Source organism: Hyla sarda, chromosome 6, assembly GCF_029499605.1.
Source record: "Hyla sarda isolate aHylSar1 chromosome 6, aHylSar1.hap1, whole genome shotgun sequence".
Taxonomy (NCBI): domain Eukaryota; kingdom Metazoa; phylum Chordata; class Amphibia; order Anura; family Hylidae; genus Hyla; species Hyla sarda.
In genome coordinates, this window is record NC_079194.1 from 274,299,024 (window position 1) to 274,325,951 (window position 26,928).

The following is a 26,928-nucleotide window of genomic DNA, read 5'->3' on the forward strand; positions in this document are numbered from 1 at the left end:
TTTCCTGAAGGGTCAGGAGACCGATCCACCTGCATAGCCTCCAGAGGGGGAGGCATCGTAGAAGGCTGCGGTGGTTGCTGGAAGAAAGGCGCCAGTCGAGGGAAGTGTCGAGGTCGTGCAGACTCCCTTTCCTAACTCTGATACCAGGCTACAAAACCGAATGGCATACTCGCCCACAGAGGAGTTGCTCTAAGACTCAGCAATGCCATCTCAGCGGAGGAAGCTCGAGCAGGTTCTTTGAAGACACCTCGAAATTCCGCCAGGAACGCCTGGAGATTGGTAGTGAGAGCATTACTGTGATCCCAAAGCAGAGTTGCCCAGGACAAAGCCCTTCCAGTTAAAAGACTGAGGATGAAGGTCACCTTTGCTCGTTCCATAGGAAACTGATCCGCCATGAGTTCAATGTGCATAGAGCATTGAGTCACGAAACCACAACAGGACTTGGGATCCCCCTCATATTTCTCAGGAAGAGACAAACGAAGTGTTGATCCGGAGATGACTGCAGGAGCAGGAGGTGCCAGCAGAGCGGGAGGAGGCTGTGGTTGTGGTGGTTGTTGCTGTGCTGTTAGCAACTGCTGCATCATGGCGGATAACTGGCTCAACTGCTGTGCCTGCTGGACCAACTGCTGTGACTGGAACGCCATGATGGAAGCGAGATCCGGATTATCAGGCAGAGGAACCCCAACGGGATCCATGGCCGGATCTTGCTGTAACAGAGCTGGATGTGGATCCTCTTACCTGTGTGGCTGATGACTAGAACCGTATCGGGGAGCGGAGTCTAAGGTGCCGCTGGTCTTCACCAGAGCCCGCCACAAGGCAGGATGGGCTTGCTGCGGCATGCGACACCCAGGTCGCTACCCCCGACACAGCTCGACCACACAGGTAGCTGGGCAAGGCGAGATACCGAAGGATAAGGCAGTAGTGTAGTCAAACATAGCAGAAGGTCAAGGCAGGCGGCAAAGGTGCAGAGTCTAGTAACATAGCAGAAGGTCTGGATACACAGGAAAGACAAACAGGCAATAGGGAACACTTAATCTTAGGCTAGGGACACTGAAAATCCGGCAGGGAAGTGTGGGAGGTGCAGGGATTTATAATGTGGAGTCAGGTGCAAACACTAATTATGAGTGCACTGGCCCTTTAACCTGTTAAGGACCCATGTCGTACCGGTACGTCATGGGTCCCTGGTACAAATTGACGTACAAATTTTGGGGGGCTTTTTTCCTATTTTCCCTTGTGAAAATGAAAAATTTAGGGTAACACCAGCATTTAAGTGAAACATTTTTTTTTTTCCCCCATCCAACTTTAATGAATATTCGTGAAACACCTGTGGGGTGTTAAAGTTTGAGGGGGTCCCAGAAGCAATTAAAGTTGTGGAGGATTTTGGGAGGGTCTCCGGTCTTAAAATCAACTGGAGTAAGTCATCCTTAATGCCTCTGGTTCCGGGTAACGTTAGGGGAGAAGTGGGGGTGAAGATTCTGTCAGAAGGGGAGAACTTGGATTACTTAGGAATAAAGTTATCACCCTCAATTTATTCCTTTATACGATGTAATCTAACAGGGCTGATGAGTAAACTAAGGAAAAAAGTTGACGCTTGGGTGAAACTTTCTCTCTCGGTGGCAGACAGGATGGGTCTTATTAAAATGGTGGTTCTTCCGCAGGTTTTATACGTCTCCGGAGCATCCCCTTGTTGGATTCTGGGGAATTGGTTTCGAGGTTTGGAGGCCCTTATGGGTAGTCTTATTTGGGGAAGAGGTAGGGTACAAATGAAATATTCAAGGTGGGTACAGCTTGAAGGAGAAGGCGGAGGGGGATTACCGGATTTTATGTTGTATTTTTTTTAGCTAGGAACCTTCAGAAAATTAAACAAGGGTGGAGTGAGGCACTTTGGGCGGATTTATTTAAAGAATATAGAGGTTACTATGAGAATTTTTTTGAATTTGTGGAAGGGGGGCTTCCAGTGAAGGAAGAAGTAGGTCACATTTTACTTATAGGGTTATTTAAGAGAACGTGGCAGGAAGTTAAGAAGAGATGCAAAATCGAAGGTAGTATAGGGAATACGGTGATTTGGGATAATAGAGAATTGGAACAATTTAATAAAGGGTTGGGGAATGATTTTTGGAAAGGTAAAGGGATTAAGTATGTTGCACAGATTTTTCAAAATGGAGAGATTAAAAAATTTGATACACTAAAGAGTGAATACGGTTTGAAAAATGAACATAAATTTTGGTATATACAGTTGTGTGAAGCATATAGATGCACTAATAAGAAAGAAAAATGTAAGATATTTACACATGCGGTGATAGATTATATGAATATAGAGGTATAGAGGGGGTAGAAAGTTAAATTTTGTATATAGATTACTCTTGAAAACTCTGCCTGTAAAGTTTCAAGAAAATAAAAAGAAGAAAGGGGAGACCGTCCTTGGTCCAATTACAAAGGAAGTATGGGATGATGTTCTTAGCAACGGTAAAAAATTATCAATTAATAAAAGATATCAAATTATACAATTAAGAATAATTCATCATTTGTATTACTCACCACAACAACTAAAAAAGATTGTTGGAAGATAAAAAAGGTTGTTGGAAGAAGGCAGACTGCCCGAAGTGTGGTACATAAGATGCGGATTTGATTCACTTATTGTGGACATGCCCAATAATTAAAGAGTTTTGGGCTAAGGTATTTCAGACTATTGGGAATAAAGTTAATCTCAAGATAGAATGGTTGGGTACAGAGGTGATATTAGGTAAATTGGGTAATAATGGAAAAGGGCGAGACTTAATAAACCGTATCCTTATGTTGGCTAAGGTAGTGATCTTGAGAGGACTCTTCAAGAATACGGGTCCAAATATAATAGAATGATATAGGTTGGTTCTTAAAGTTAAGAAATATGAGGAATGGAGAACAGGTAACTCCAGGAGAGGATTAAATAGGTATAAAGCAATTTGGGCAGTATGGGAAGAGTAAGAAGGCTAAGTAGCATTGGTTTATTTTTTATTTTTTTTCCCTTCTGACAACGGGTGGGAGGAGGGAAGGGTTGAGCAATTAACCCCTTAAGGACCCAGCCATTTTACACCTTAGCACCCGGCCATTTTTTGCACATTTTTTGTACCACTGTCACTTTAAACATTAATAACTCTGGAATGCTTTTAGTGATTATTCTGATTCCAAGATTGTTTTTTCTTGACATATTCTACTTTAACATAGTGGTAACATTTTGTGGTACCTTGCATCCTTTCTTGGTGAAAAATCCCAAAATTTGATGAAAAATTAGAAAATGTTGCATTTTTCTAACTTTGAAGCTCTCTGCTTGTAAGGAAAATGGATATTCCCCAAAAACAAATTTTTATTCACATATACAATATGTCTACTTTATGTTTGCATTATAAAATTTATGTGTTTTTACTTTTGGAAGACACCAGAGGGCTTCAAAGTTCAGCAGCAATTTTCCAATTTTTCACAAAATTTCCAAACTCACAATTTTTCAGGGACCAGTTCAGGTTTGAAGTGGATTTGAAGGGTCTTCATATTAGAAATACCCCACAAATGACCCCATTATAAAAACTGTACCCCCCAAAGTATTCAAAATGACATTCAGTCAGTGTTTTAACCTTTTAGGTGTTTCACAGGAATAGCAGCAAAGTGAAGGAGAAAATTCACAATCTCCATTTTTTACTCGCATGTTCTTGTAGACCCAATTTTTGAATTTTTACAAGGGGTAAAAGGCGAAAATGTATTGTTATTTTTGTAGCCCAATTTCTCTCGAGTAAGCACATACCTCATATGTCTATGTAAAGTGTTCGGCGGGCACAGTAGAGGGCTCAGAAGCGAAGGAGCGACAAGGGGATTTTGGAGAGTACGTTTTTTTTAAATGGTTTTTGGGGGCATGTTGCATTTAGGAAGCCCCTATGGTGCCAGAACAGCAAAAAAAAAAAAAAAAAACACATGGCATACCATTTTGGAAACTAGACCCCTTGAGGTACGTAACAAGGAATAAAGTGAGCCTTAATACCCCACAAGGGTTTCACGACTTTTGCATATGTAAAAAAAATAAAATTAAATTTCACTAAAATGTGTGTTTCCCCCCCAAATTTCAAATTTTTGCAAGGGTTAATAGCAGAAAATACCCCCCAAAATTGTAACCCCATCTCTTCTGAGTATGGAGGTACCCCATAAGTTGACCTGAAGTGTACTATGGGTGAACTACAATGCTCAGAAGAGAAGGAGTCATATTTGGCTTTTTGAGAGCATTTTTTGAGAGCAAATTTTGCTCGGGGGCATGTCGCATTTAGGAAGCCCCTATGGTGCCAGGACAGCAAAAAAAAAAAAAACACATGGCATACCATTTTGGAAACTAGACCCCTTGAGGAACGTAACAAGGTGTAAAGTGAGCATTTACCCCCCACTGGTGTCTGTCAGATCTTTGGAACAGTGGGCTGTACAAAATTTTTAATTTGCACAGCCCACTGTTCCAAAGATCTGTCAGACACCTGTGGGGTGTAAATTCTCACTGCACCCCTCATTACATTCTGTGAGGGGTGTAGTTTCCGAAATGGGGTCACATGTGGGTTTTTGTTTTTTTTGTGTTTGTCAAAACCGCTGTAACAATCAGCCACCCCTGTGCAAATCACCTCAAATGTACATGGTGCACTCTCCCTTCTGGGCCTTGTTGTGCGCCCCCAGAGCACTTCGCGCTCACATATGGGGTATCTCCGTAGTCGGGAGAAATTGCATTACAAATTTTGGGGGGCTTTTTTCCCCTTTACCTCTTGTCAAAATGAAAAGTATAAGGCAACACCAGCATGTTAGTGTAAAAAATTTATTTTTTTACACTAACATGCTGGTGTAGACCCCAACTTCACCTTTTCATAAGGGGTGAAAGAAGAAAAAGACCCCCAAAATTTGTTAGGCAATTTCTGCCGAGTACGGCGATACCCCATATGTGGCCCTAAACTGTTGCCTTGAAATACGACAGGGCTCCAAAGTGAGAGCGCCATGTGCATTTGAGGCCTGAATTAGTGATTTGCATAGGGGTGGACATAGGGGTATTCTACGCCAGTGATTTCCAAACAGGGTGCCTCCAGCTGTTGCAAAACTCCCAGCATGCTTGGACAGTCAACGGCTGTCCGGTAATACTGGGAGTTGTTGTTTTGCAACAGCTGGAGGCTCCATTTTGGAAACAGTGGCGTACCAGACGTTTTTCATTTTTATTGGGGAGGGGGGCTGTATTGGGGTATGTGTATATGTAGTGTTTTTTACTTTTTATTTTGTGGTAGTGTAGTGTAGTGTTTTTAGGGTACAGTCGCACGGGCGGGGGATTACAGCGAGTTTCCCGCTGCGAGTTTGAGCTGCCGCGCAAAATTTGCTGCATCGCAAACTTGCAGCCTGATACTAACGGTAAGCCCCCTGCCCATGTGAATGTACCCTGTATATTCACAGGGGGGGGGGGGACCTCCAGCTGTTGCAAAACTACAACTCCCAGCATGCACAGTCTATCAGTGCATGCTGGTAGTTATAGTTTTGCAACAGCTGGAGGCACACGGGTTGGGAAACACTGAGTTAGGAAACAGACAATGTTTCCCAACCAGTGTGCCTCCAGCTGTTGCAAAACCAACACTCCCAAACATTCTCAGGCATGCTGGAAGTAGTAGTTCGGCAACATCTTTAGAGCCAGATGTTGCCGAACTACAACTCCCAGCATGCTTGGAGTTGTAGTTTTGCAACATCTGGAGGACTACAGTTTGCAGACCACTAATACAGTGGTTCCCAATCTGTGCCCTTCCTGATGTTGCAAAACTACAACTCCCAGTATGCCAAAACTGTCCAGGCATGCTGGGAGTTGTAGTTCTGCAACATCTGAAGGGCCAGATGTTACAGAACTACAACTCCCAGCATGCCTGGACAGTAAGGGCATGCTGAGGATGTGTAGTTTTGCAACATCTGGAAGGGCACAGTGGTCCCAAAACTGTGGACCTCCAGAAGTTTCAAAACTGCAACTCCCAGCATGCCCAGACACCAAGGGCTGTCTGGGCATGCTGGGAGTTGTAGTATACAGGGTCCCATTACAGCAATGCATGTCGCTTTACGGCGACGTGCATTGCTGTAAAGGGCCCGACCGCGGCTGAAGAGGAACTCACCTGTCACCGCCGCCGCTGTCTTCATCGCCGGGATCCGGGTCTTCAGGGACTAGGTAAGTACCGGGGCCGGTCCCCAGCACTCCCCCGTCCCCCGCCGCGTCCTCCAGTCTTCCTCCCGTCATCTCCGGACTTCAAGGGGCCGGGCAGGGCGGGAGGAAGTAACCGCCCCCTGCGATTGGTCGGTTAGTTAACTCCTATTCTTTAGCATGGTCCTGGCTGTCTGTGACAGCCGGGATCATGCAAAATTACCGGGCGGTCGAGTCCCAGAGACCCGATCAGTCCGGTATCGCCGCAGATCGCAAGGGCGATTTCCCTACATGGCCCCCCTCGGCGTTTGCCCTAGATGCCTGCTGAAGGATTTCAGCAGGCATCTGGTTCCGATCTCTGCCCGGCGCGCGGCAGGGACCGGAAAACGCCAGGACGTACGGGGATGTCCTGGGTCCTTAAAGCCCAGGGTGCGGGGACGTCCCCGTACGTCCTGGGTCCTTAAGAGGTTAAAGTGTCTTCTCTAATTCTGTTTTTTGATATTTTGTATGTGAAATTGTAATAAAATTGCTAATAAAAAAAAAAAAAAAAAGGAGAAAAAAAAAAGTTCACTATACCCCTTGTTACATTCCGTGAGGGGTGTAGTTTCCAAAATGGGGTCACATGTGGGTATTTATTTTTTTGCGTTTATGTCAGAACCGCTGTAAAATCAGCCACCCCTGTGCAATTCACCAATTTAGGCCTCAAATGTACATAGTGCGCTCTCACTTCTGAGCCTTGTTATGTGCCCGCAGAGCATTTTATGCCCACATATGGGGTATTTCTGTATTCAGGAGAAATTGTGTTACAAATTTTGGGGGTCTTTTTTTCCCTTTTACCTCTTGTGAAAATAAAAAGTAAAGGACAACACCAGCAAATTTTTTTTTTTTTACACTAACAGGCTGGTGTAGACCCCAACTTTTCCTTTTCATAAGGGGTAAAAGGAGAAAAAGCCCCCCAAACTTTGTAGTGCAATTTCTCCCGAGTACGGAAATACCCCATATGTGGCACTAAACTGTTTCCTTGAAATACGACAGGGCTCCGAAGTGAGAGAGCACCATGCGCATTTGAGGACTAAATTAGGGATTGCATAGGGGTGGACATAGGGGTATTCTACGCCAGTGATTCCCAAACAGAGTGCCTCCAGCTGTTGCCTGACTGTCTAGGCATGCTGGGAGTTGTTGTTTTGGAACAGCTGGAGGCTCCGTATTGGAAACACTGCTGTACAATACGTTTTTCATTTTTATTGGGGGGGGGGGGGGGGTCAGTGTAAGGGGTGTATATGTAGTGTTTTACCCTTTATTATGTGTTATGTAGTGTTTTTAGGATATATTCGCACTTGCGGAGGTTTACAGTGAGTTTACCGCTAGGAGTTTGCGCTGCGGCAAAAAATTTGCCGCAGCTCATACTTCAAGCAGGAAACTTACTGTAAACCTGCCCGTGTGAATGTACCCCGTACATTCACATGAGGGGGGCAAACCTCCAGCTGTTTAAAACCTACAACTCCCAGCATGCACTGACAAACCGTGCATGCTGGGAGTTGTAGTTTTGCAACAGCTGGAGGCACACTGGTTGGAAAACCTTTAGTTAGGTTCTGTTACCTAACCCAGTATTTTCAAACCAGTGTGACTCCAGCTGTTGCAAAACTACAACTTCCAGCATGTACTGATCGCCGAAGTGCATGCTGGGAGATGTAGTTATGGAACAGCTGGAGGTACACAACTACATCTCCATGCATGCCGAGACAGCTGTTTGCTGTTTGGGCATGCTGGGATTTGCAGTTTTGCAACATCTGGAGGACTACAGTTTAGAAACCACTGCACAGTGATCTCCAAACTGTGGCCCTCCAGATGTTGCAAAACTACTAATCCCGGCATGCCCAGACAGCAAACTGCTATGTGGGCATGCTGGGTGTTGTAGTTTTGCAAGATCTTGAGGGCCACAGTTCACTGCACAGTGATCTCCATAATGTAGCTCTCCAGCTGTTGCAAAACTACAAATCCCAGCATGACAGCTGTCTGGGAATGCTGGGAGTTGTAGTTTTGCAACATCTGGAGGGCAACAGTGTAGAGACCACTGTACAGTGGTCTCAAACTGTAGCCCTCTAGATGTTGCTAGGCAACTTACCGGCTTCCTTCGGATCCAGGGAACCAGCCGCAGGACATGCCGCTCGCTGATCTCTGACACAGATCGTTGCCCGCAGGGTAAGTGGACTTCGTTGCCGGTCCTCTTTGGTTTACCTGTCCTGCCCCGCCTATTGTGGGTGGGCAGAACAGGGAAAACGAAAGTTAACCCCCCTGCCCCCGATCTGCTATTGGTCGTTGAGTCTATACGACCAATAGCAGGGATAGGAGGGGTGGCACCCCTGCCACCTCATTCCTATCCCTTCAGGGGGATCGTGGGTGTCTTGGACAACCATGATCCCCCTTATTTTCCGGGTCACCAGAGACACATATGACCCAGGATAGCCGCAAATCGCAAGTGTGAACTCACTTGCGATTTGCGCCGATCGCCGACATGGGGGGGGGGGGGTCTGATGACCCCCCTGGACATTTGCGCGGGGTGCCTGCTGATCGATATCAGCAGTCAACCCGGTCCGGCGGGGACCGAAATTCCCACGGGCATACAGGTACGCCCTTGGTCCTTAAGTACCAGGGAGCAAAGGCGTACCTTAACAGGTTAAGTGTTCCCTTTATTTTTTTGAGCAGTGTATTTCACCCCTTGTTATTGGGGTCTTCTACTACTCCTTGTTCATGGAAGGCCTCTCATTACTGTTCACAGTATTTGTTTGTTTACTGTCTATTGTGCAGCCACGCCCCCTCTATACAGCTCTATGGGAAAGCTGCTCGGCAATTTTCGGCTCTCCCATAGAGCCGCCTTGACGCCCTGCTGTGAAGGTGAGCCGGGGGTCCAAGCAGGAGATCACGGGGAGCCCCAGGACTCGGACCCCCCGCAATGTAAAACTTATTCCCTATCCTTTGGATAGGGGATACGTTTTTTTTTACATGATACTTCTCCTTTAACCCTTAAATTGCTGTGATCAATACTGATCACACTTCTAAAGCACTATCAGTGCTTTATGAGATTCATCGGACCACCCGCATCGTGACTGGGTACAATGAGTCAAGATGGCAGCCAGAGCTCTGCTCACCTGCTCATGGGCCGCTCCGGGGATCTTCTTGTATGGTCTACCTTCTAATCAGTGCTGTCTATGTATATCACTGAACAGTAAGAGCAATCAATAGATTGCCCCCTGTAGAAAAATAGTCCCCCTGTAGAAAAAAATATATATAAAAAAAAAAAGTATTTTAAAATGTAAATAAGTCCTTCCTTAAAGGATAACTCCGGGATGTAACAACTAGGGGATAAGTGTTAAATTGCGGGGATTCCGCTGGGGCCCCCAGGGATCTCCCGAACGGCGCCCTGGTTCTCAGCTTGAATGAGGCGTGTCGACCACCGAACGTAGCAGCGGTCGATAAAACACAAGTTAAAACATTTTTATTACAAAAAACACTTCCCCACAAACGCTGGTCATCGCCGTTGTCCACTGAATATGAAGTAGTCCTCCGCATACATGAATCTGAAACGAGAGGAAAAGAAAAACAAAAAATGGATTAATATATTTTTGGCACTGTCCCCTGGGGAGAGCACCCAGAAAGTGCACAAAGCTGTATTTTTCTAACAGGGAGCCTCCAGCTGTTGCTAAACTTAAAACCCCAGCATTCCCAGACAGCCTTTGGCTGGGAGTGTAATTTTGCAACAGTTGGAGGTTCCCTGTTTGGGAAACACTGACACTCCCTGTTACGCCGAGCGCTCCGGGTCCCTGCTCCTCCCCGGAGCGCTCACGGCGTCTCTCTCTCTGCAGCGCCTCGGTCAGACCCGCTGACCGGGAGCGCTGCACTGACATTGCCGGCGGGGATGCGATTCGCATAGCGGGACGCGCCCGCTCGCGAATCGCATCCCAAGTCACTTACCCGTCCCGGTCCCCGGCTGTCATGTGATGGCGCGCGCGCCAGCTCTCTGAGACTTAAAGGGCCAGTGCACCAATGATTGGTGCCTGGCCCAATTAGCCTAATTAGCTTCCACCTGCTCCCTGGCTATATTACCTCACTTCCCCTGCACTTCCTTGCCGGATCTTGTGCCAGTGAAAGCGTTTAGTGTTGTCCAAAGTCTGTGTTTCCAGATCTCCTGCTATCCATATTGACTACGAACCTTGCCGCCTGCCCCGACCTTCTGCTACGTCTGACCTTGCCTCTGCCTAGTCCTTCTGTCCCACGCCTTCTCAGCAGTCAGCGAGGTTGAGCCGTTGCCAGTGGATACGACCTGGTTGCTACCGCCGCAGCAAGACCATCCCGCTTTGCGGCGGGCTCTGGTGAATACCAGTAGCATCTTAGAACCGGTCCACCGGCACGGTCCACGCCAATCCCTCGCTGACACAGAGGATCCACAACCAGCTAGCCGAATCGTGACAGTAGATCCGGCCATGGATCCCGCTGAGGTGCCGCTGCCTAGTCTCGCTGACCTACCCACGGTGGTCGCCCAGCAATCGCAGCAAATTGCCCAACAAGGACAGCAGCTGTCGCAGCTGACCGCCACGTTACAGCAACTTCTGCCACTGCTACAGCAGCAACCATCTCCTCCACTCCTGGCCGCTTCTAGCCTCCGGACAAATTTGATGGGGACTCTAGACTCTGCCGTGGCTTCTTGTCTCAATGTTCCCTGCATATGGAGATGTTGTCAGACCAATTTCCTTCAGAACGGTCTAAGGTGGCGTTCGTAGTGAGTCTTCTCTCTGGAAAGGCCTTGTCTTGGGCCACACCGCTCTGGGACCACAATGATCCTGCCACAGCCACAGTCCAGTCCTTCTTCGCTGAAGTCCGTAGTGTCTTCGAGGAACCAGCCCGAGCTTCTTCTGCCGAGACTGCCCTGCTGAACCTGGTCCAGGGTAATTCTTCAGTAGGCGAGTACGCCATCCAATTTCGTACTCTCGCTTCCGAATTATCTTGGAATAACGAGGCTCTCTGCGCGACCTTTAAAAAAGGCCTATCCAGTAACATCAAGGATGTGCTGGCCGCACGAGAGATTCCTGCAGACCTGCAAGAACTTATTCATTTGGCCGCCCGCATTGAAATGCGTTTTTCTGAGAGACACCAGGAGCTCCGCCAGGAAAAAGACCTAGATCTCTGGGCACCTCTCCCACAGTATCCTTTGCAATCTACGCCTGTGCCTCCCGCCGAGGAGGCCATGCAAGTGGATCGGTCTCGCCTGAACCAGGAAGAGAGGACTCGCCGTAGGGAAGAAAATCTTTGTCTGTACTGTGCCAGTACCGAACATTTCTTGGTGGATTGCCCTATTCGTCCTCCATGTCTAGGAAACGCACGCACGCACCCAGCTCACGTGGGTGTGGCGTCTCTTGGTACGAAGTCTGCTTCTCCACGTCTCACGATGCCCGTGCGGATTTCTCCTTCTGCCAACTCCTCCCTCTCAGCCGTGGCCTGCTTGGACTCTGGTGCCTCTGGGAATTTTATTCTGGATTCTTTGGTGAATAAGTTCTGCATCCCGGTGACCCGTCTCGTCAAGCCGCTCTACATTTCCGCGGTCAACGGAGTTAAATTGGATTGCACCGTGCGTTACCGCACAAAACCCCTCTTAATGTGCATTGGACCCCATCACGAAAAGATTGACTTTTTCGTCCTTCCCAACTGCACCTCTGAAGTCCTCCTCGGTCTGCCATGGCTCCAGCTTCATTCTCCCACCCTTGACTGGACCACCGGGGAGATCAAGAATTGGGGCTCTGCTTGCCATAAGAAATGCCTCTCCTCTGCTCCCAGTCCCGTCTGTCGGGCCTCAGTGTCTCCTCCTGTGCCTGGTCTCCCCAAGGCCTATCGGGACTGTGCCGTGCCTCCTCATAACCCCCGTCCTGGTGACACCCTGCCCCGTGCCAAGCTTCACCCTCTGCCCTCCCCATTCCCACTCCTGCTGTACTGCCTGCCTTTGAGGAAACCCTACAATCACTCCCGGTGTCCTCGTCCCATGTGAAGCAGTTGCCGGACAAAAAAAGGGGGAGAACTAAGGGGGGGGTACTGTTACGCCGAGCGCTCCGGGTCCCTGCTCCTCCCCGGAGCGCTCACGGCGTCTATCTCTCTGCAGCGCCCTGGTCAGACCTGCTGACCGGGAGCGCTGCACTGACATTGCCGGCGGGGATGCGATTCGCATAGCGGGACGCGCCTGCTCGCGAATCGCATCCCAAGTCACTTACCCGTCCCGGTCCCCGGCTTTCATGTGCTGGCGCGCGCGGCTCCGCTCTCTAGGGCGCGCGCGCCAGCTCTCTGAGACTTAAAGGGCCAGTGCACCAATGATTGGTGCCTGGCCCAATTAGCCTAATTAGCTTCCACCTGCTCCCTGGCTATATTACCTCACTTCCCCTGCACTTCCTTGCCGGATCTTGTTGCCTTGTGCCAGTTAAAGCGTTTAGTGTTGTCCAAAGCCTGTGTTTCCAGATCTCCTGCTATCCATATTGACTACGAACCTTGCCGCCTGCCCCGACCTTCTGCTACGTCTGACCTTGCCTCTGCCTAGTGCTTCTGTCCCACGCCTTCTCAGCAGTCAGCGAGGTTGAGCCGTTGCCAGTGGATACGACCTGGTTGCTACCGCCGCAGCAAGACCATCCCGCTTTGCGGCGGGCTCTGGTGAATACCAGTAGCATCTTAGAACCGGTCCACCGGCACGGTCTACGCCAATCCCTCGCTGACACAGAGGATCCACAACCAGCTAGCCAAATCGTGACACTCCCCTCTTTTTATTATAGCGTGGCGCACTCTCCTCTCCTACTTTAACATAGCAAGGCCCAGTTGTCTCTGCTACATTAATAGAAGTAGTAGAATACGAAATGTAGTAATAGTAGAATAGGAGTAGTACTAGTAGTAGAACAGGAAGAGTTGGAGTAGTAGTGGAACACGAACAGAATAGGGGTAGTAGTAGTAGCAGCAGCAGTAGAATAAGAGTTGTAGTAGCAACATTAGAATAGGAGCAGCAGCAGAATAGGAGTAGTAGTAGAATAGGAGTAGTAGTAGCAGCAGAAGCAGAATAGAAGTACAAAATAATTCTACCGCTGTACAAATCACTAGTCAGACCACACATAGAATACTGTGTACAGTACTGGGCACCAGTGTACAAGAAAGATATAGTGCAGCGGGAGAGGGTTCAAAGACGGGCAGCCAGGGTAATAAGGGGAATGGGAGGTCTACAGTACCCAGAAAGATTATCAGAATTAGGGTTATTTAATTTAGAAAAAAAAAAGGCTTAGGGGAGACCTAATAACTATGTATAAATATATCAGGGGACAGTACAGAGATCTTTCCCATGATCTATTTATACCCAGGACTGCATCTATAACAAGGGGGCATCCTCTACGTTTAGAGGAAAGAAGGTTTCTACACCAGCACAGACGGGGGTTCTTTACTGTAAGAGCAGTGAGACTGTGGAATTCTCTCCCGGAGGAGGTGGTCATGGGGAACTCTGTAAAATAATTTAAAAGGGGTCTGGATGCATTTTTGGAGAGTAATAACATTGCTGATTATGTATATTAGATCTATAGGGACAGAACGTTGATCCAGGGATTTTTTCTGATGCCATATTTGGAGTCGGGAAGGAATTTTTACCTCTAGTATGAGTTTTTTTTTTTGCCTTATTCTGGATCAACTCAGTAGGGGCCCATTAGGGATATAGGTTGAACTTGATGGACTCTGGTCTTTTTTCAACCTTATGAACTATGTAATAGTAGTAGAATAGGAGTATTCGTAGTAGTAGAATAGGAGTAGTAGCAGCAGAATAGGAGTAGAAGCAGTAGTAGAATAGAGTATTAGTCCTCGGTCTCTCCTTAGTCCCTGCTTACTTGTAGTAAGCTAGGCTCCTGCCCAGGGTCTCTTGCTGTAAAGTTCTCTGCAGTTGAGCTGGCCCTAGACGGTGTGTGGGTCCCAGCCAATGAACAACCAGGGGGAGCAGTCATACCGCCAACATGCATGCATCTCGCAGTTCCCTACCATCTTGCAGTTAACTTTTCCACACCGGGTCTTATTCAGGAGATCTCGGGGGTCTCAGTGGTCAGATCTCCCGAACAGACACTTATCCACTATCCTGTGAATAGGGCATAAGTTGTTTTTCACTGGACTACCCCTTTAAGGTTACAGAAGTGTTTTTATCAGAAGTCTTTTTCCTGGGATTTTTGTAAGGGAAACCCATCCTTTAAAAAAAATGGACATTGTAGAGTCACAGAGGGATCTGGTAACACCACTCAAGCCATGTGACATATCAAGGACTACTACCCTCATTATACTAACCCACCATACAACTTCCTAAGGCATCACAGAACCAGGGAGAAGTGGAGAGTAGTGCTGACAGAATGGCGGCAGGGGAGATCGGGGCAGGTGAGTATGCCTCCTTTTTTAACCTTTACTGCAGGTGGGAAACCTGCACAGAAAAGCCAGATTTTCTAGCGCTCATTCTGCCAGAAATGGGTAGAAGTAAATGAATAGTCAGCGCAAATGTAAATATATCAGTAAATAGAACGATCTATCCTGACTAAACAAAAATTACATAACAAGCACATCGGCGCTAGTCAGAAGCCACGCCCACCGCCCTGTTACAGATAGACATGAATACCAACCAATGACGTCTTCATATTGTCGGCCATTTTTTTGGAGACCAAAACTTTCTACGAACGTTATTAGGGCGCCCGACAGCAATGAGCCTTCTGCTCAGTCACCGCCCGTCATACACGCAGGCGGGTTCACTGTTTTGCCAGGGTCCACGATTTTACCGGCCAGTAGAAAAGAAAAAAAACGGAGACGTCATCCTCTGCCTTTCAGAGGCTCTAGTGGATGACATCCGTCAGGTCAAAGTTCGACCGAGAATAAAACAGAAGCGTCATGGATGCACAGGGGAACCCCGGAGACTTTTGGAAGGTATGAAGTATATACTGCGTCCACGTGACTTGTCACCTTGATAAACGGCAATCTTTGGTAGGAGTGAACGCTGCCAGTAACTATGACTGGTGCAGCTTCTGGTCAGGTGCGTGAGCCCCTGGTCACGTGTCCTCTGTTGCTCACTAATAGACAGGAGTTGTATATTGCTGTACAGTCCACCTTATAGAGCAAGAAAAAAAAAAGTTTACACGTGACCCATAGAGATGTATGGATGTCACAGTATATGGGTGCTTTTTCTTGCTGTTGAAATGCTGTCAATAAACATGGTGTACGTGGTGATTTTACTAAAAAAAAAAAAAAAAATCAATATTAAACAGTGGATGAAAAAATATGCATTTTGAATAAGTAACTGAGGAATTTAAAAGGTTAAACACTGTTGGGCCACTGACTTAAGGGTGGAAATACCCAACTGTATCCAGCCTGGCCCAAACTGTGGATTGGGAAGAAAACAGGTGCCAACTTTGCCAGCCGTATACATTTTCTGCATTTTGAATAAGTAACTGAGGAATTTAAGGGGTTAAACGCGATTGGGCCACTAATCTAAGGGTGGGAAGAGTAAAGGCCCCTCCATAATACCCAACTGTATCCAGCCTGGCCCAAACTGTGGATTGGCACGAAAATAGGTGCCAACTAGGGCTGGGCGGTATGACCAAATGTGTGTATCACGGTATTTTTGTAACTTTCGGCGGTACCACGGTATATAACGGTATTTCCTCCTCCTCCCCCCCCCCCCCCCCCCCCCCCAAAATTAATTATCAGCCCAGAGCTTCCCCCATTGGGGTAAATACTCACATGTCACCCGCTAGCGCTGCCCTCCTCGTGCTGTTTGTTGCGGCCGCCGGCGCTGACACAAGGTAAACAAAATAAACTCACTCATGTTCCGACGTCAGCCTTACACTGGAGACGGGAACGTCGGACAGCCGTCAGCCTATCACCGGCCGCAGCGATGTTACGCCTCGGCCGCTGATGGGCTGTGTCCACTGTCATGTAAAGAGCTCTGGGCGGCTTCTTACATGACAGTGGGCTCAGCCTATCAGCGGCCGAGGTGTAACATCGCTGCGACCGGTGATAGGCTGACGGCTGTCCGACGTTCCATTCACTAGGAAGCAGATGAGGCCGGTACCGGACCAACAGGAGGTAAGATAAAGTTTATTTTGTTTATTTTTTGCAGCCCGAGCATAGGGATACAGCATAGTATAGGGATACAGCACAGTATAGGGATACCACACAGTATGGAGCAGTGGTCTTCAACCTGCCGACCTCCAGATGTTGCAAAACTACAGCTCCGAGCATGCATGCTGAGAGTTGTAGTTTTGCAACATCTGGATGTCCGCAGGTTGAAGACCACTGATATAGAGTCTCGGCGCCGGCGGCCGCAACAAACATGAGGAAGAGGAGGGCAGTGCATGCGGGTGACATGTGAGTATTAACCCCGATGGGGACAGCGCTAGGCTGATAATTGGGGGGGGGGGGGGCAGAACAGTTCTCGCGGGTGACATGTGATTAGTTCCCCGATGTGGGGACAGCGCTGGGCTAATTCATTCATTCATTCCCGAGGGGGAGGGGCCCAACCGGTATTGCAGTATGGGATTAAATTCATATCGTGCAGCACAAAAATGTCGGTATTCGGTATGAATCGGTATACCGCCCAGTCCTAGTGCCAACTTTGCCAACTATATACATTTTCGGTATTTGAATAAGTAACTGAGGACTATAAGAGAGGGGCTGTAACAATGGTCCTCGCCCACCCTGGTAACATCAGGCTGTTGCTGCTTGGTTGGTATCTGGCTGAGAATAAAAATATGGGGCACCTTTTTAAAAAAATGAAAATAAACAAAACGCATAGGGTTCCCCATTTATTCATTCTCAGCCAGATACCAAAAAAGCTGCAACAGCCTGACATAACCATTGTGTACGGTGTCCATTTTAGGACATCGTCAGTTGTCAGCCGTACCTCCGTCCTCCGTCAGGCAAAACAGCGTCCCGCCTCCTCCCTCGGAACAATCTCCATCAGGCGTCAGCCGCAATTCTCTCCTCCCTCCTTTGTCATCCTAAAGTCCCTCATCCAAAACTCTGTCATCCCTCAGACGAAAAACCTTCCTCCCGTGTAGCAGAGCCGAGTCTGTGTCGGCTCTCTGCTATACAGGTTCTGCTGTACATGCTATTCAATGTTGGCTCTGCTATACATGCTGTGCAGCGTCGGCTCTGCTATGCGGCGGCAGGAAGTTGCATCTGAGGGAAAATCATCTGAGGCATGACGGCGTTTTGGATGAGGGACTTTCGGATGAGGGAGTTGTGGCTGAAGGATGACAGCGATTGGTGTGAGGGAGGAGGAGGGACGCCATTTCGCCTGACAGAGGATGGAGTTGCGGCTGACGACTGAGGGCGATTGGTTCGAGGGAGGAGGTGGGACGCTGTTTTGCCTGACGGAGGACGGAGTTGCGGCTGAAAACTGACGTTGATTGGTTCGAGGGAGGAGGCGGGACGCTCTTTTGCCTGACGGAGGACGGAGTTGCGGCTGACGACTGATGGTGATTGGCCCGAGGGAGGTGGCGGGACGCTTTGTTGACTGATGGAGGACAGATTTGTGGCTGATGACTGACGGCGATTGGTCCGAGGCGGGACGCCGCTTCACCTGACGGAGGACGGAGTTACGTCTGACGACTTATGATGTCCTTAAATGGACACCGTACGGGTGGGCTAGGACTAGGGATCGACCGATATCGTTTTTTTAGGGCCGATACCAATAATCGGTGGAGGTTAGGGCCGATAGCCGATAACTTATACCGGAATATCGGTATATAAGTTATCGGCTATTTATCCCCCCGCGACACCACTGCAGTGCATTGATTTAAAGTGGGCGCTTTAAATCAATGCACTGCAGTGGCTTTTGCGGTGCCATAGACCGTCGCCGCCACCCGCTACTCTCCCCCTGCCTGTCCAGGGGTCCTGAGTCTTAGTTTTGCAACAGCTGGAGGCACATTTTTTCTATGGAAAAGTGTACCTTCAGCTGTTGTATAACTACAACTCCCAACTTGCACAATCAGCTAAAGTGCATACTGGGAGTTGAAGTGGTGCATCTGCTGGTTGCATAACTACAACTCCGTCACTGTTGGCTGTCGGTGACTGCTGAGAGTTGTAGTTTTGCAACAGCTGAAGGCACACTGGTTTTGAAACACTAAGTTAAATAGCAAACCAGTGTGTCTCCAGCTGTTGCATAACTACAGTCCCCAGCCAAAGTAGTATGCCTCCAGCTGTTGCATAACTACAAGTCCCAGCATGCCCTTCCACTGTCTGTACATGCAGGGGGTTGTAGCTTTTGCAACAGCTGAAGGCACACTGGTTGCAAAACACTGAGTTTGTTACCAAACTCGGTGTTTCACAACCAGTGTGCCTCCAGCTGTTGCAAAACTACAACTCCCAGCATGCACTGATAGACCGTACATGCTGGGAGTTATAGTTTTGCAACAGCTGGATGTTTCTCCCCCCAATGTGAACGTACAGGGTACACTCACATGGGCGGAGGTTTACAGTAAGTATCCGGCTGCAAGTTTGAGCTGCGACAAATTTTCTGCCGCAGCTCAAACTGCCAGCGAGAAACTACTGTGAACCCCCGCCCGTGTGACTGTACCCTAAAAACACTACACTACACTACACTAACACACAATAAAATAAAAAGTAAAAAACACTACATATACACATACCCCCACACAGCCCCCCTTCCCTCCCCAATAAAAATGACAAACGTCTGGTACGCCACTGTTTCCAAAACGGAACCTCCAGCTGTTGCAAAACAAATACTCCCTGTATTGCCAGAAAGCCACTGATTGTCCAGGCATGCTGGGAGTTTTACAACAGCTGGAGGCACCCTGTTTGGGAATCAGTGGAGTAGAATACCCCTATGTCCACCCCTATGCAAGTCCCTAATTTAGGCCTCAAATACGCATGGCGCTCTTTCGCTTTGGAGCCCTGTCGTATTTCAAGGGAACAGTTTAGGGTCACATATGGGGTATCGCCGTACGCGGGACAAATTGTGTTACAAATTATGAGGGGTATTTTCTGCTATTACCCTTTCTAAAAATGTAAACTTTTTGGGAAACTAAGCATTTTAGGTAAAAAAATTTTTTTTTATTTTTTTTATTACATATGCAAAAGTCGTGAGACACCTGTGGGGTATTAAGGTTCACGTTACCCCTTGTTATGTTCCCCGAGGGGTCTAGTTTCCAAAATGGTATGCCATGTGTTTTTTTTTTTTTTTTTTTTACTGTTCAGGCACCAAAGGGGCTTCCGAAATGCGGCATGCCTTTTGAGCAAAATTTGCTTTCAAAAAGCCAAATGTGACTCCATAGGGGCTTCCTAAAGGTGACATGCCCCCCAAAAACCATTTGTCACTCCTTCCCTTCTGAGCCCTCTACTGCGCCCGCCAAACAATTAACATAGACATATGAGGTATGTGCTTACTCAAGAAAAATTGGGTTTCAAATACAAGTAAACATTTTCTCCTTTTTACCCCTTGTAGACCCAATTTTTGAATTTTTAGAAGAACATGCGAGTGTAAAAAAATGAAGATTTTGAATTTTCTCCTTCACTTTGCTGCTATTCCTGTGAAACACCTAAAGGGTTAAAACACTTACTGAATGTCATTTTGAATACTTTGGGGGGTGTAGTTTTTATAATGGGGTCATTTATGGGGTATTTCTAATATGAAGACCCTTAAAATCCACTTCAAACCTGAACTGGTCACAGAAAAATAGTGAGTTTGAAATTTTGTGAAAAATTGGAAAATGGCTGCTGAACTTTGAAGCCCTCTGGTGTCTTCCAGAAGTAAAAACTCATAAATTTTATGATGCAAACATAAAGTAGACATATTGTATATGTGAACCAAAAAAAAAATATTTTGAATATCCATTTTCCTTACAAGCAGAGAGCTTCAAAGTTAGAAAAATGCTAAATTTTCATTTTTTTCATCAAATTTTGGGATTTTTCACCAAGAAAGGATGCAAGGTACCACAAAAATTTACCACTATGTTAAAGTAGAATATGTCACGAAAAAACTATCTCAGAATCAGATTGATAACTAAAAGCATTCCAGAGTTATTAATGTTTAAAGCGACAGTGGTCAGAATTGCAAAAAATGCTCTGGTCCTTAAGGGGTTAAAAAATTCTATTCCAAAAAAACACTCCCCCACAAGCCCTCATTAACCATTTTATTAACATGAACCAAAAGAAAACCGCTGGTCATCAATGTAGTCCACAGAATACACAGATCTGAAATGAGAAGAACCCCCCCCCCCCAGAAAATAGGTTAGTACATTTATTGTCACCTGTCTGCACATCTCCCACCTGTGCAGCACAACTACAACTCCTTACAGTAAGGGCATGCTGGGAAATGTAGTCGTGCTGCATGGGAGGGAGATGTGTGGGCGGGTGATAAGCTTGTCGCCCGCACAACTACGACTCCCAGCATGTCCTGCAATTTTTTGTGCGACTTTTAAAAAATGCTTTCAAAAGCAAGTTTTTTAAGCTAGGTCTGACCTTGCTTAAACTTGCGACTTTTTAAAGGGGTTTTGCGATTTTTTTTTTTTTTTTTTTTTTTTGCTTTAGTGCGACTTTCGCACTTGATAAATTCCCAAGCACAGAAAAGTGAAAACTAAGAATTGCTTAGGTAAGGCTGATTGGTACTTTATGCTTACCCACAAAAGTCGCACAAAAAATTGCTTAGGCGCATGTGCCACTTTTCTAAGCAAAAAAAAAACCTCTAAATCCCTTGATAAATGTTCCTCATGGAGTTCTTGACATGGAGATTTTTCTCCTTTCCAAAGGAGTAACCAAGGTCGCTTTTAGAGGGTGACAACAAGCGATATTTTGTAACGATACAAAATGGCTTCGGGGGCCGGGCAATACCCCAGCCGCGCTCATACCCAAGTGGAATGGGGGGTGTTGGGATATACAGTGCAGGCAGATTTGAGCACTCAATGAAAATTTCTCCTTGTGCAATACAAAGATGCCCCCACACCAAAAAATAATAGCACTTATTTTTTGGCAACTACCTTTTTGGGTATAACATAGGGGCCATTACTCTTCTTATTTCTTTCCTCACTTTAGTGACCCAATTACGTTTAACCCCTTAAAATCACTAGTAGAAAATGTATATAGTTGGCAAGGTTGGCACCTGTTTTCCTGCCAATCCACAGTTTGGGCCAGGCTGGATACAGTTGGGTATTATGGAGGGGCCTTTACTCTTTCTATTTCTACCCTTAGGTTAGTGGCCCAACAGCGTTAACCCATTAAATTCCTTAGTTACTTATTAAAAATGTAGAATATGTATACAGCTGGCAAGGTTGGTGCTTGTTTTCCTGCCAATCCACAGTTTCAGCCAGGCTCGATACAGTTGGGTATTATGGAGGGGCCCTTACTCTTTCTATTTCCACCCTTAGGTTTGTGGCCCAACAGCATTTAACCGCTTATGTTCCTCAGTTACTTATACAAATACTAAAAAATGTGTATATATAGTGGGCAAACTTGGCACCTGTTTTTTTGCCAATCCACAGTTGGATACAGTTTGGTATGATGGAGGGGCCCTTACTCTTTCTATTTCCACGCTTAGATTAGTGGCCCAATGGCGTTTAACCCCTTAAATTCCTCAGTTACTTATTCAAAATGCATATTTTTTCATACATTGATTAATATTGTTTTTTCTTTATTCAGTAAAAACACAAACAATCTAGATTTTTAATTTTTTTTAAATCTGATTGTTCCCAAACAATGTTTAATATTTATGTATAAAAAAAAAACTGATTTACTGCAGAGGAATAAGAGGAGAAAAGGTTTAGGCCCCTTTCGCACTATAAAATTCATCAATTTAAAAGATCCATTATAAACGTCCGTTAGAAAAGCTTTAAAAACGGAGGTTAAACGTCCGTTAAAAAATCCCATTCAAGTCTATGGGATTTTTTGATTATCTGTTATGTACGGTTATAGCCCGTCATGAATAACGGACGTTAGTTGTGATGGAACAGGCAACATTAGTGTTTGTACTACAACCCCCATCATGGAAGAGACTCTGTTCCATGATAAGGGTTGTAGTACAAGGGCATAGGGATTGATCGCACTGGGTCTCACTTCTGAGACACGCCGCGATTAGAAGTTATCAAACGGGAGCGGGTGGCATGCTCCACTCCGTTGCGATGTACTACGATGTATTTACTTCCTTTTTTAAATCCCCCGTCGGGAGTCCTGTATGGCCGGTACTGAGGAGCCATTCAGGGCTCCCGGCGGGGTTTTCAAATTGAAGCGCTGCGATGGGGAAAGATATATGGAATCGCTGGGGGGGGGTATATGTCAGGCCCCCACAGAGCTTCTATATATATCTTGCCCCCCGCAGCGCATTTATATATGTTCTCCCCCCAGTGCATTTATATATGTTCCCCCCGCAGCGCAATCATAAGCCCCTGGCAGCGCCATGAATGAAAAGTATTCTACAGCAGCGCATCTGGCCTGCACGATGTGTGGCTGAAAGGATACATGTCATTCATAGCGCTGCAGCGGCATCTGTATATAGATGTGCTGCAGAGATCAGACATATATCAAAATGTCTGGCCCCCACAGCGCTTCTATAGTCATATGCCATCGCAGCGCTAAGAATGAAAAGTAATCTTTCAGCAGCGCAGCTGGCCGGCGGCAGACTCCCGCAGCCGGGGAACTACTACTCCCATCATGGAAACAAGTCTGTTCCATGATTGAAGTAGTAGTAGTCCCAGCTGTGGGAGTCTGTAGGCAGAGGTGTTAAAATGGCCGGATGTTATAACGGTCTTAACGGATGAATATGCCCGTTATTTTGACAGACATTATTCAGGTGTTAGCATCCGTTATTTAATCCGTTATTATAAATCTGTTTTTACACAGAAAATGCATGTTTAATAACGGATGATACTCATAGTGTGACAGGAGCCTTATTTGTCATAGTCATCTATAAGAAACTGGCCGAATAAGAAACCAACTTCAGCCTCGTACATGGTGTGAACTAAGCCTTAACCCCTCAGGGCTAGTTCACACCGCCATTGTGCTGTGGTACATGGTTGCGAGGTTGGTCAGTCCGTCAGATGGACTGGAGCTCAGCAGAGAAATCCTGCATTTCCAATTTAATGTCTCTGCTAAACTCCTGTAAAATACCGGATAAACGACGGACACTATTCAAGTCAATAGGATCCGTCATGACCTGGTGGTATCAGTTGTGCTCCAACCTGTTCTGGGTCTGTTCAAAGAAAAATAAATAAATAAGACCCAGAAGGGGTCAGAGCACAATGAAAGTGTTAACTTCGCCTTAAAGGGGAACTCCGGTGGTAACAAGTACAAGACAAATGTTTTTTAAATCAACTGATGCCAGAAAGTTAAACAGATTTGTAAATTACTACTATCAAAAAAAAATCTTAATTCTTCCAGTACTTATCAGCTGCTGTATAAAACAGAGAAATTTGTGAAATTCTTTTCTCTCTGACAACAATGCTCTCTTCTGACACCTCTGTCCGTGTCAGGAACAGTACAGATTAGAAGCAAATCCCCATAGAAAACCTCTCCTGCTCTGGACAGTCCCTTACACGGACAGAGATGTCAGCAGAGAGCACTGTTGTCAGGCTGTAAAGAACTTCACAAATTTCTCTGTAGTACGCAGCAACTGATAAGTACTGGAAGGATTAAGATTTTAAAATAAAAGTTATTTACAAATCTGTTTAACTTTCTTTCACCAGTTGATTTAAAACCATTTTTTCCCCACCAGAGTTCCTCTTTAAAGGGGTACTCCGGCGCCAAGACATCTTACTTGTGCGAGCAAACATACTTTGTAATGACACCTTTCATTTTATCAGAAAATGTATAGAGGAACCCAAAAAATAACTTCTGCTTGGTTTTGTTTATAGATTTGCAATGTGTGGTAAAACTGGCACAGTGAAGGCAATTTATCAAGCTGTTTAGACAGGATTTTTTTGTCTAAATTTGTCGCAGGAAATGTAGCAGGCTGGTCCCGTGTGACTTTTCCTGCAACATTTCATTTACACTTTTTAATTTTTCTGACCACGAAATGATCTGATTTAGATCACTTTGTGCAGTGGTCACTAATTCGAAATCACGGGGCAATTCAACCCTGCCCTATATCTCACCATGTGACAATTGTATTAAGGTCCGTGCGGCTTTTAATACAATTGTCGCATGACCCACCATTGCTCTGCGACATTTAACCAGAGCAGTTCAGCGGGCATTCATCAAAGCACAGACACCATTTTCCCACAACTTTTTTCATCTAACCTCAATGGGGGAGATTTATCAAAACCTGTGCAGAGGAAGAGTGGTGCAGTTGCCCATAGCAACCAATCAGATTGCTTCTTTCATTTTCCACAGGCCTCTTTATTTTGGTCACTTTTTATACCATTAAAAAATTAATAAAAAGTTATCAAAAAGTCCGATTAGAACAAAAATCATACCAATAAAAACTTCAGATCACGGCGCAAAAAATGAGCCCTCATACCGCAGTGTACGTGGAAAAATAAAAAAAGTTATAGGGGTCAGAAGAGGACTTTTTTAAAACGTATAAATTTTCCTGCATGTAGTTATGATTTTTTCCAGAAGTGCGACAAAATCAAACCTATAAAAGTAGGGTATCATTTTAACTGTATGGACCTACAGAATAATGATAGGGTGTCATTTTTATCGAAATATGCACTGCGTCGAAACGGAAGCCCCCAAAAGTTACAAAATGGCGTTTTTTCTTCGATTTTGTCTCACAATGATTTTTTTTTTCCGTTTCGTCGTGAATTTTTGGGTAAAATGACTAATGTCACTGCAAAGTAGAATTGGTGGCGCAAAAAATAAGCCATAATATGGATTTTTAGGTGGAAAATTGAAAGGGTTATGATTTTTAAAAGGTAAGGAGGAAAAAACGAAAGTGCAAAAAACGGAAAAACCCTGAGTCCTTAAGGGGTTAAATAAAAAGTGATTAAAAAGTCACATATACGGAAAAGTGGTACCAATAAAAACCACAGGTTATGGCACAAAAAAATGAGCCCTCATACAAGTCCTGTATATGGAAAAAAGAGAAAGTTATAGAGGTCAGAATAGGGGGATTTTAAACATACTTTTTGGATTACAAGAAGTTTTGTCCACGGCAGCTAGTGAATCTATAAATGCTTTATTTCTCTTCACTGGCAACAAACAGGAGACACAGTTCCAACCTTTCCCATCATGCATGTAATGCCTTTCCAAGGATTCCTCGAGAAAGCATCCCATGATGTGAAACGTTGGAACTGTGTCTCCTGTTTATTACCAGTGAAGAGAAATAAAGCGTTTATAAATTATACACTCACAATTTGCTGTGGGCAATACAGTGGTCCCTCAACATACGATGGTAATCTGTCCCAAATGGACCATCGTTTGTTGAAACCATCGAATGTTGAGGGATCCGTGCAATGTAAAGTATACGACAGTGGTCTACAACCTGCGGACCTCCAGAGTTGCAAAACTACAACACCCAGCATGCCCGGACAGCCAACGGCTGTCCGGGCATGCTAGGAGTTGTAGTTTTGCAACATCTGGAGGTCTGCAAGTTGAAGACCACTGGTAGAGGAAGTTGTACTCACCTGTCCCCGCCGCTCCGGACCGTCACCGCTGCCCTGGTTGTCGCCCTCCATCGCTGTCACCGCGTCCCCGGGTGTCCCCCACGCTCCGGCAAGGCCTCTGCTTTCCCGGCATCTTCTCTCTTCGTCAGCCGCCATCACGTCGTTACGCACGCCGCTCCTATTGGATGACGGGACGCCGTGCGCAGCGACGTGATGACGACGATGGAGTGCGCCGACGATGAAGGGGATCCCGAAGAGGATGCGCCGGAGCCCCGAGGACAGGTAGGAGACCATCACCGGAGCACACGGGGCACCGTAAACGGCTATCCGGTGGCAGCTGAAGCAGTCTGTGCTGCCGGATAGCCGTTTATGCGATGGCCCCGACATAGAAAAGCATCGTATGTTGATGCTGCCTTCAACATGCGATGGCCTCTGAGAGGCCATCGTATGTTGAAATGATCGTATGTTGGGGGCCATCGTAGGTCGGGGGGGTCACTGTACTGTGGAGTCCGTAGAAATTGCCATGCTGAAAGAGTTATTTGACTGGTAGTGCCGACTCCATTTGTCCTTAACCCCTTCAGGACGGAGCCCATTTTGGCCTTAAGGACCGGAGCGTTTTTTGCACATCTGACCACTGTCACTTTAAACATTAATAACTCTGGAATGCTTTTAGTTATCATTCTGATTCAGAGATTGTTTTTTAGTGACATATTCTACTTTAACATAGTGGTAAATTTTTGTCGATACTTGCATCCTTTCTTGGTGAAAAATCCGTAAATTTGCATTTTTCTAACTTTGAAGCTCTCTGCTTGTAAGGAAAATGGATATTACGAATACATTTTTTTTTTGTTTCACATATACAATATGTCTACTTTATGTTTGCATCATAAAATTGACGTGTTTTTACTTTTGGAAGACCCCAGAGGGCTTCAACGGTCAGCAGCAATTTTCCGATTTTTCACAAAATTTTCAAACTCAGTATTTTTCAGGGACCAGTTCAGGTTTGAAGTGGATTTGAAGGGTCTTCATATTAGAAATACCCCATAAATGACCCCATTATAAACACTACACCCCCCAAAGTATTCAAAATGACATTCAGTCAGCGTTTTAACCCTTTAGGTCTTTCACACGAATAGCAGCAAAGTGAAGGAGAAAATTCACAATCTTCTTTTTTTACAC

At 46.0% G+C, this 26,928-nt stretch overlaps 2 protein-coding genes across 3 annotated transcripts in view; one reads left to right on the plus strand and one right to left on the minus strand.

Annotated features, from left to right (window-relative positions):
* LOC130277077 (prokineticin receptor 1-like) overlaps positions 1 to 9,431 on the minus strand; it is a 62,419-nt gene extending 52,988 nt beyond the window's left edge. The window contains exon 1 of one of the 2 annotated variants that reach the window (XM_056527363.1): positions 9,310 to 9,431. The gene's annotated coding sequence lies outside the window, so the exon portion shown is untranslated. The remainder of the gene's footprint in view (positions 1 to 9,309) is intronic. The other variant, XM_056527364.1, reaches the window with a different exon arrangement.
* Positions 9,432 to 14,880: 5,449 nt separating this feature from the next.
* The window catches only part of CCS (copper chaperone for superoxide dismutase), a 44,133-nt gene continuing 32,085 nt past the window's right edge, over positions 14,881 to 26,928 (plus strand). Inside the window, exon 1 of the mRNA XM_056527373.1 lies at positions 14,881 to 15,121. Coding sequence (XP_056383348.1) covers positions 15,086 to 15,121 — 36 coding nt within the window. The 5' untranslated portion in view covers positions 14,881 to 15,085. The remainder of the gene's footprint in view (positions 15,122 to 26,928) is intronic.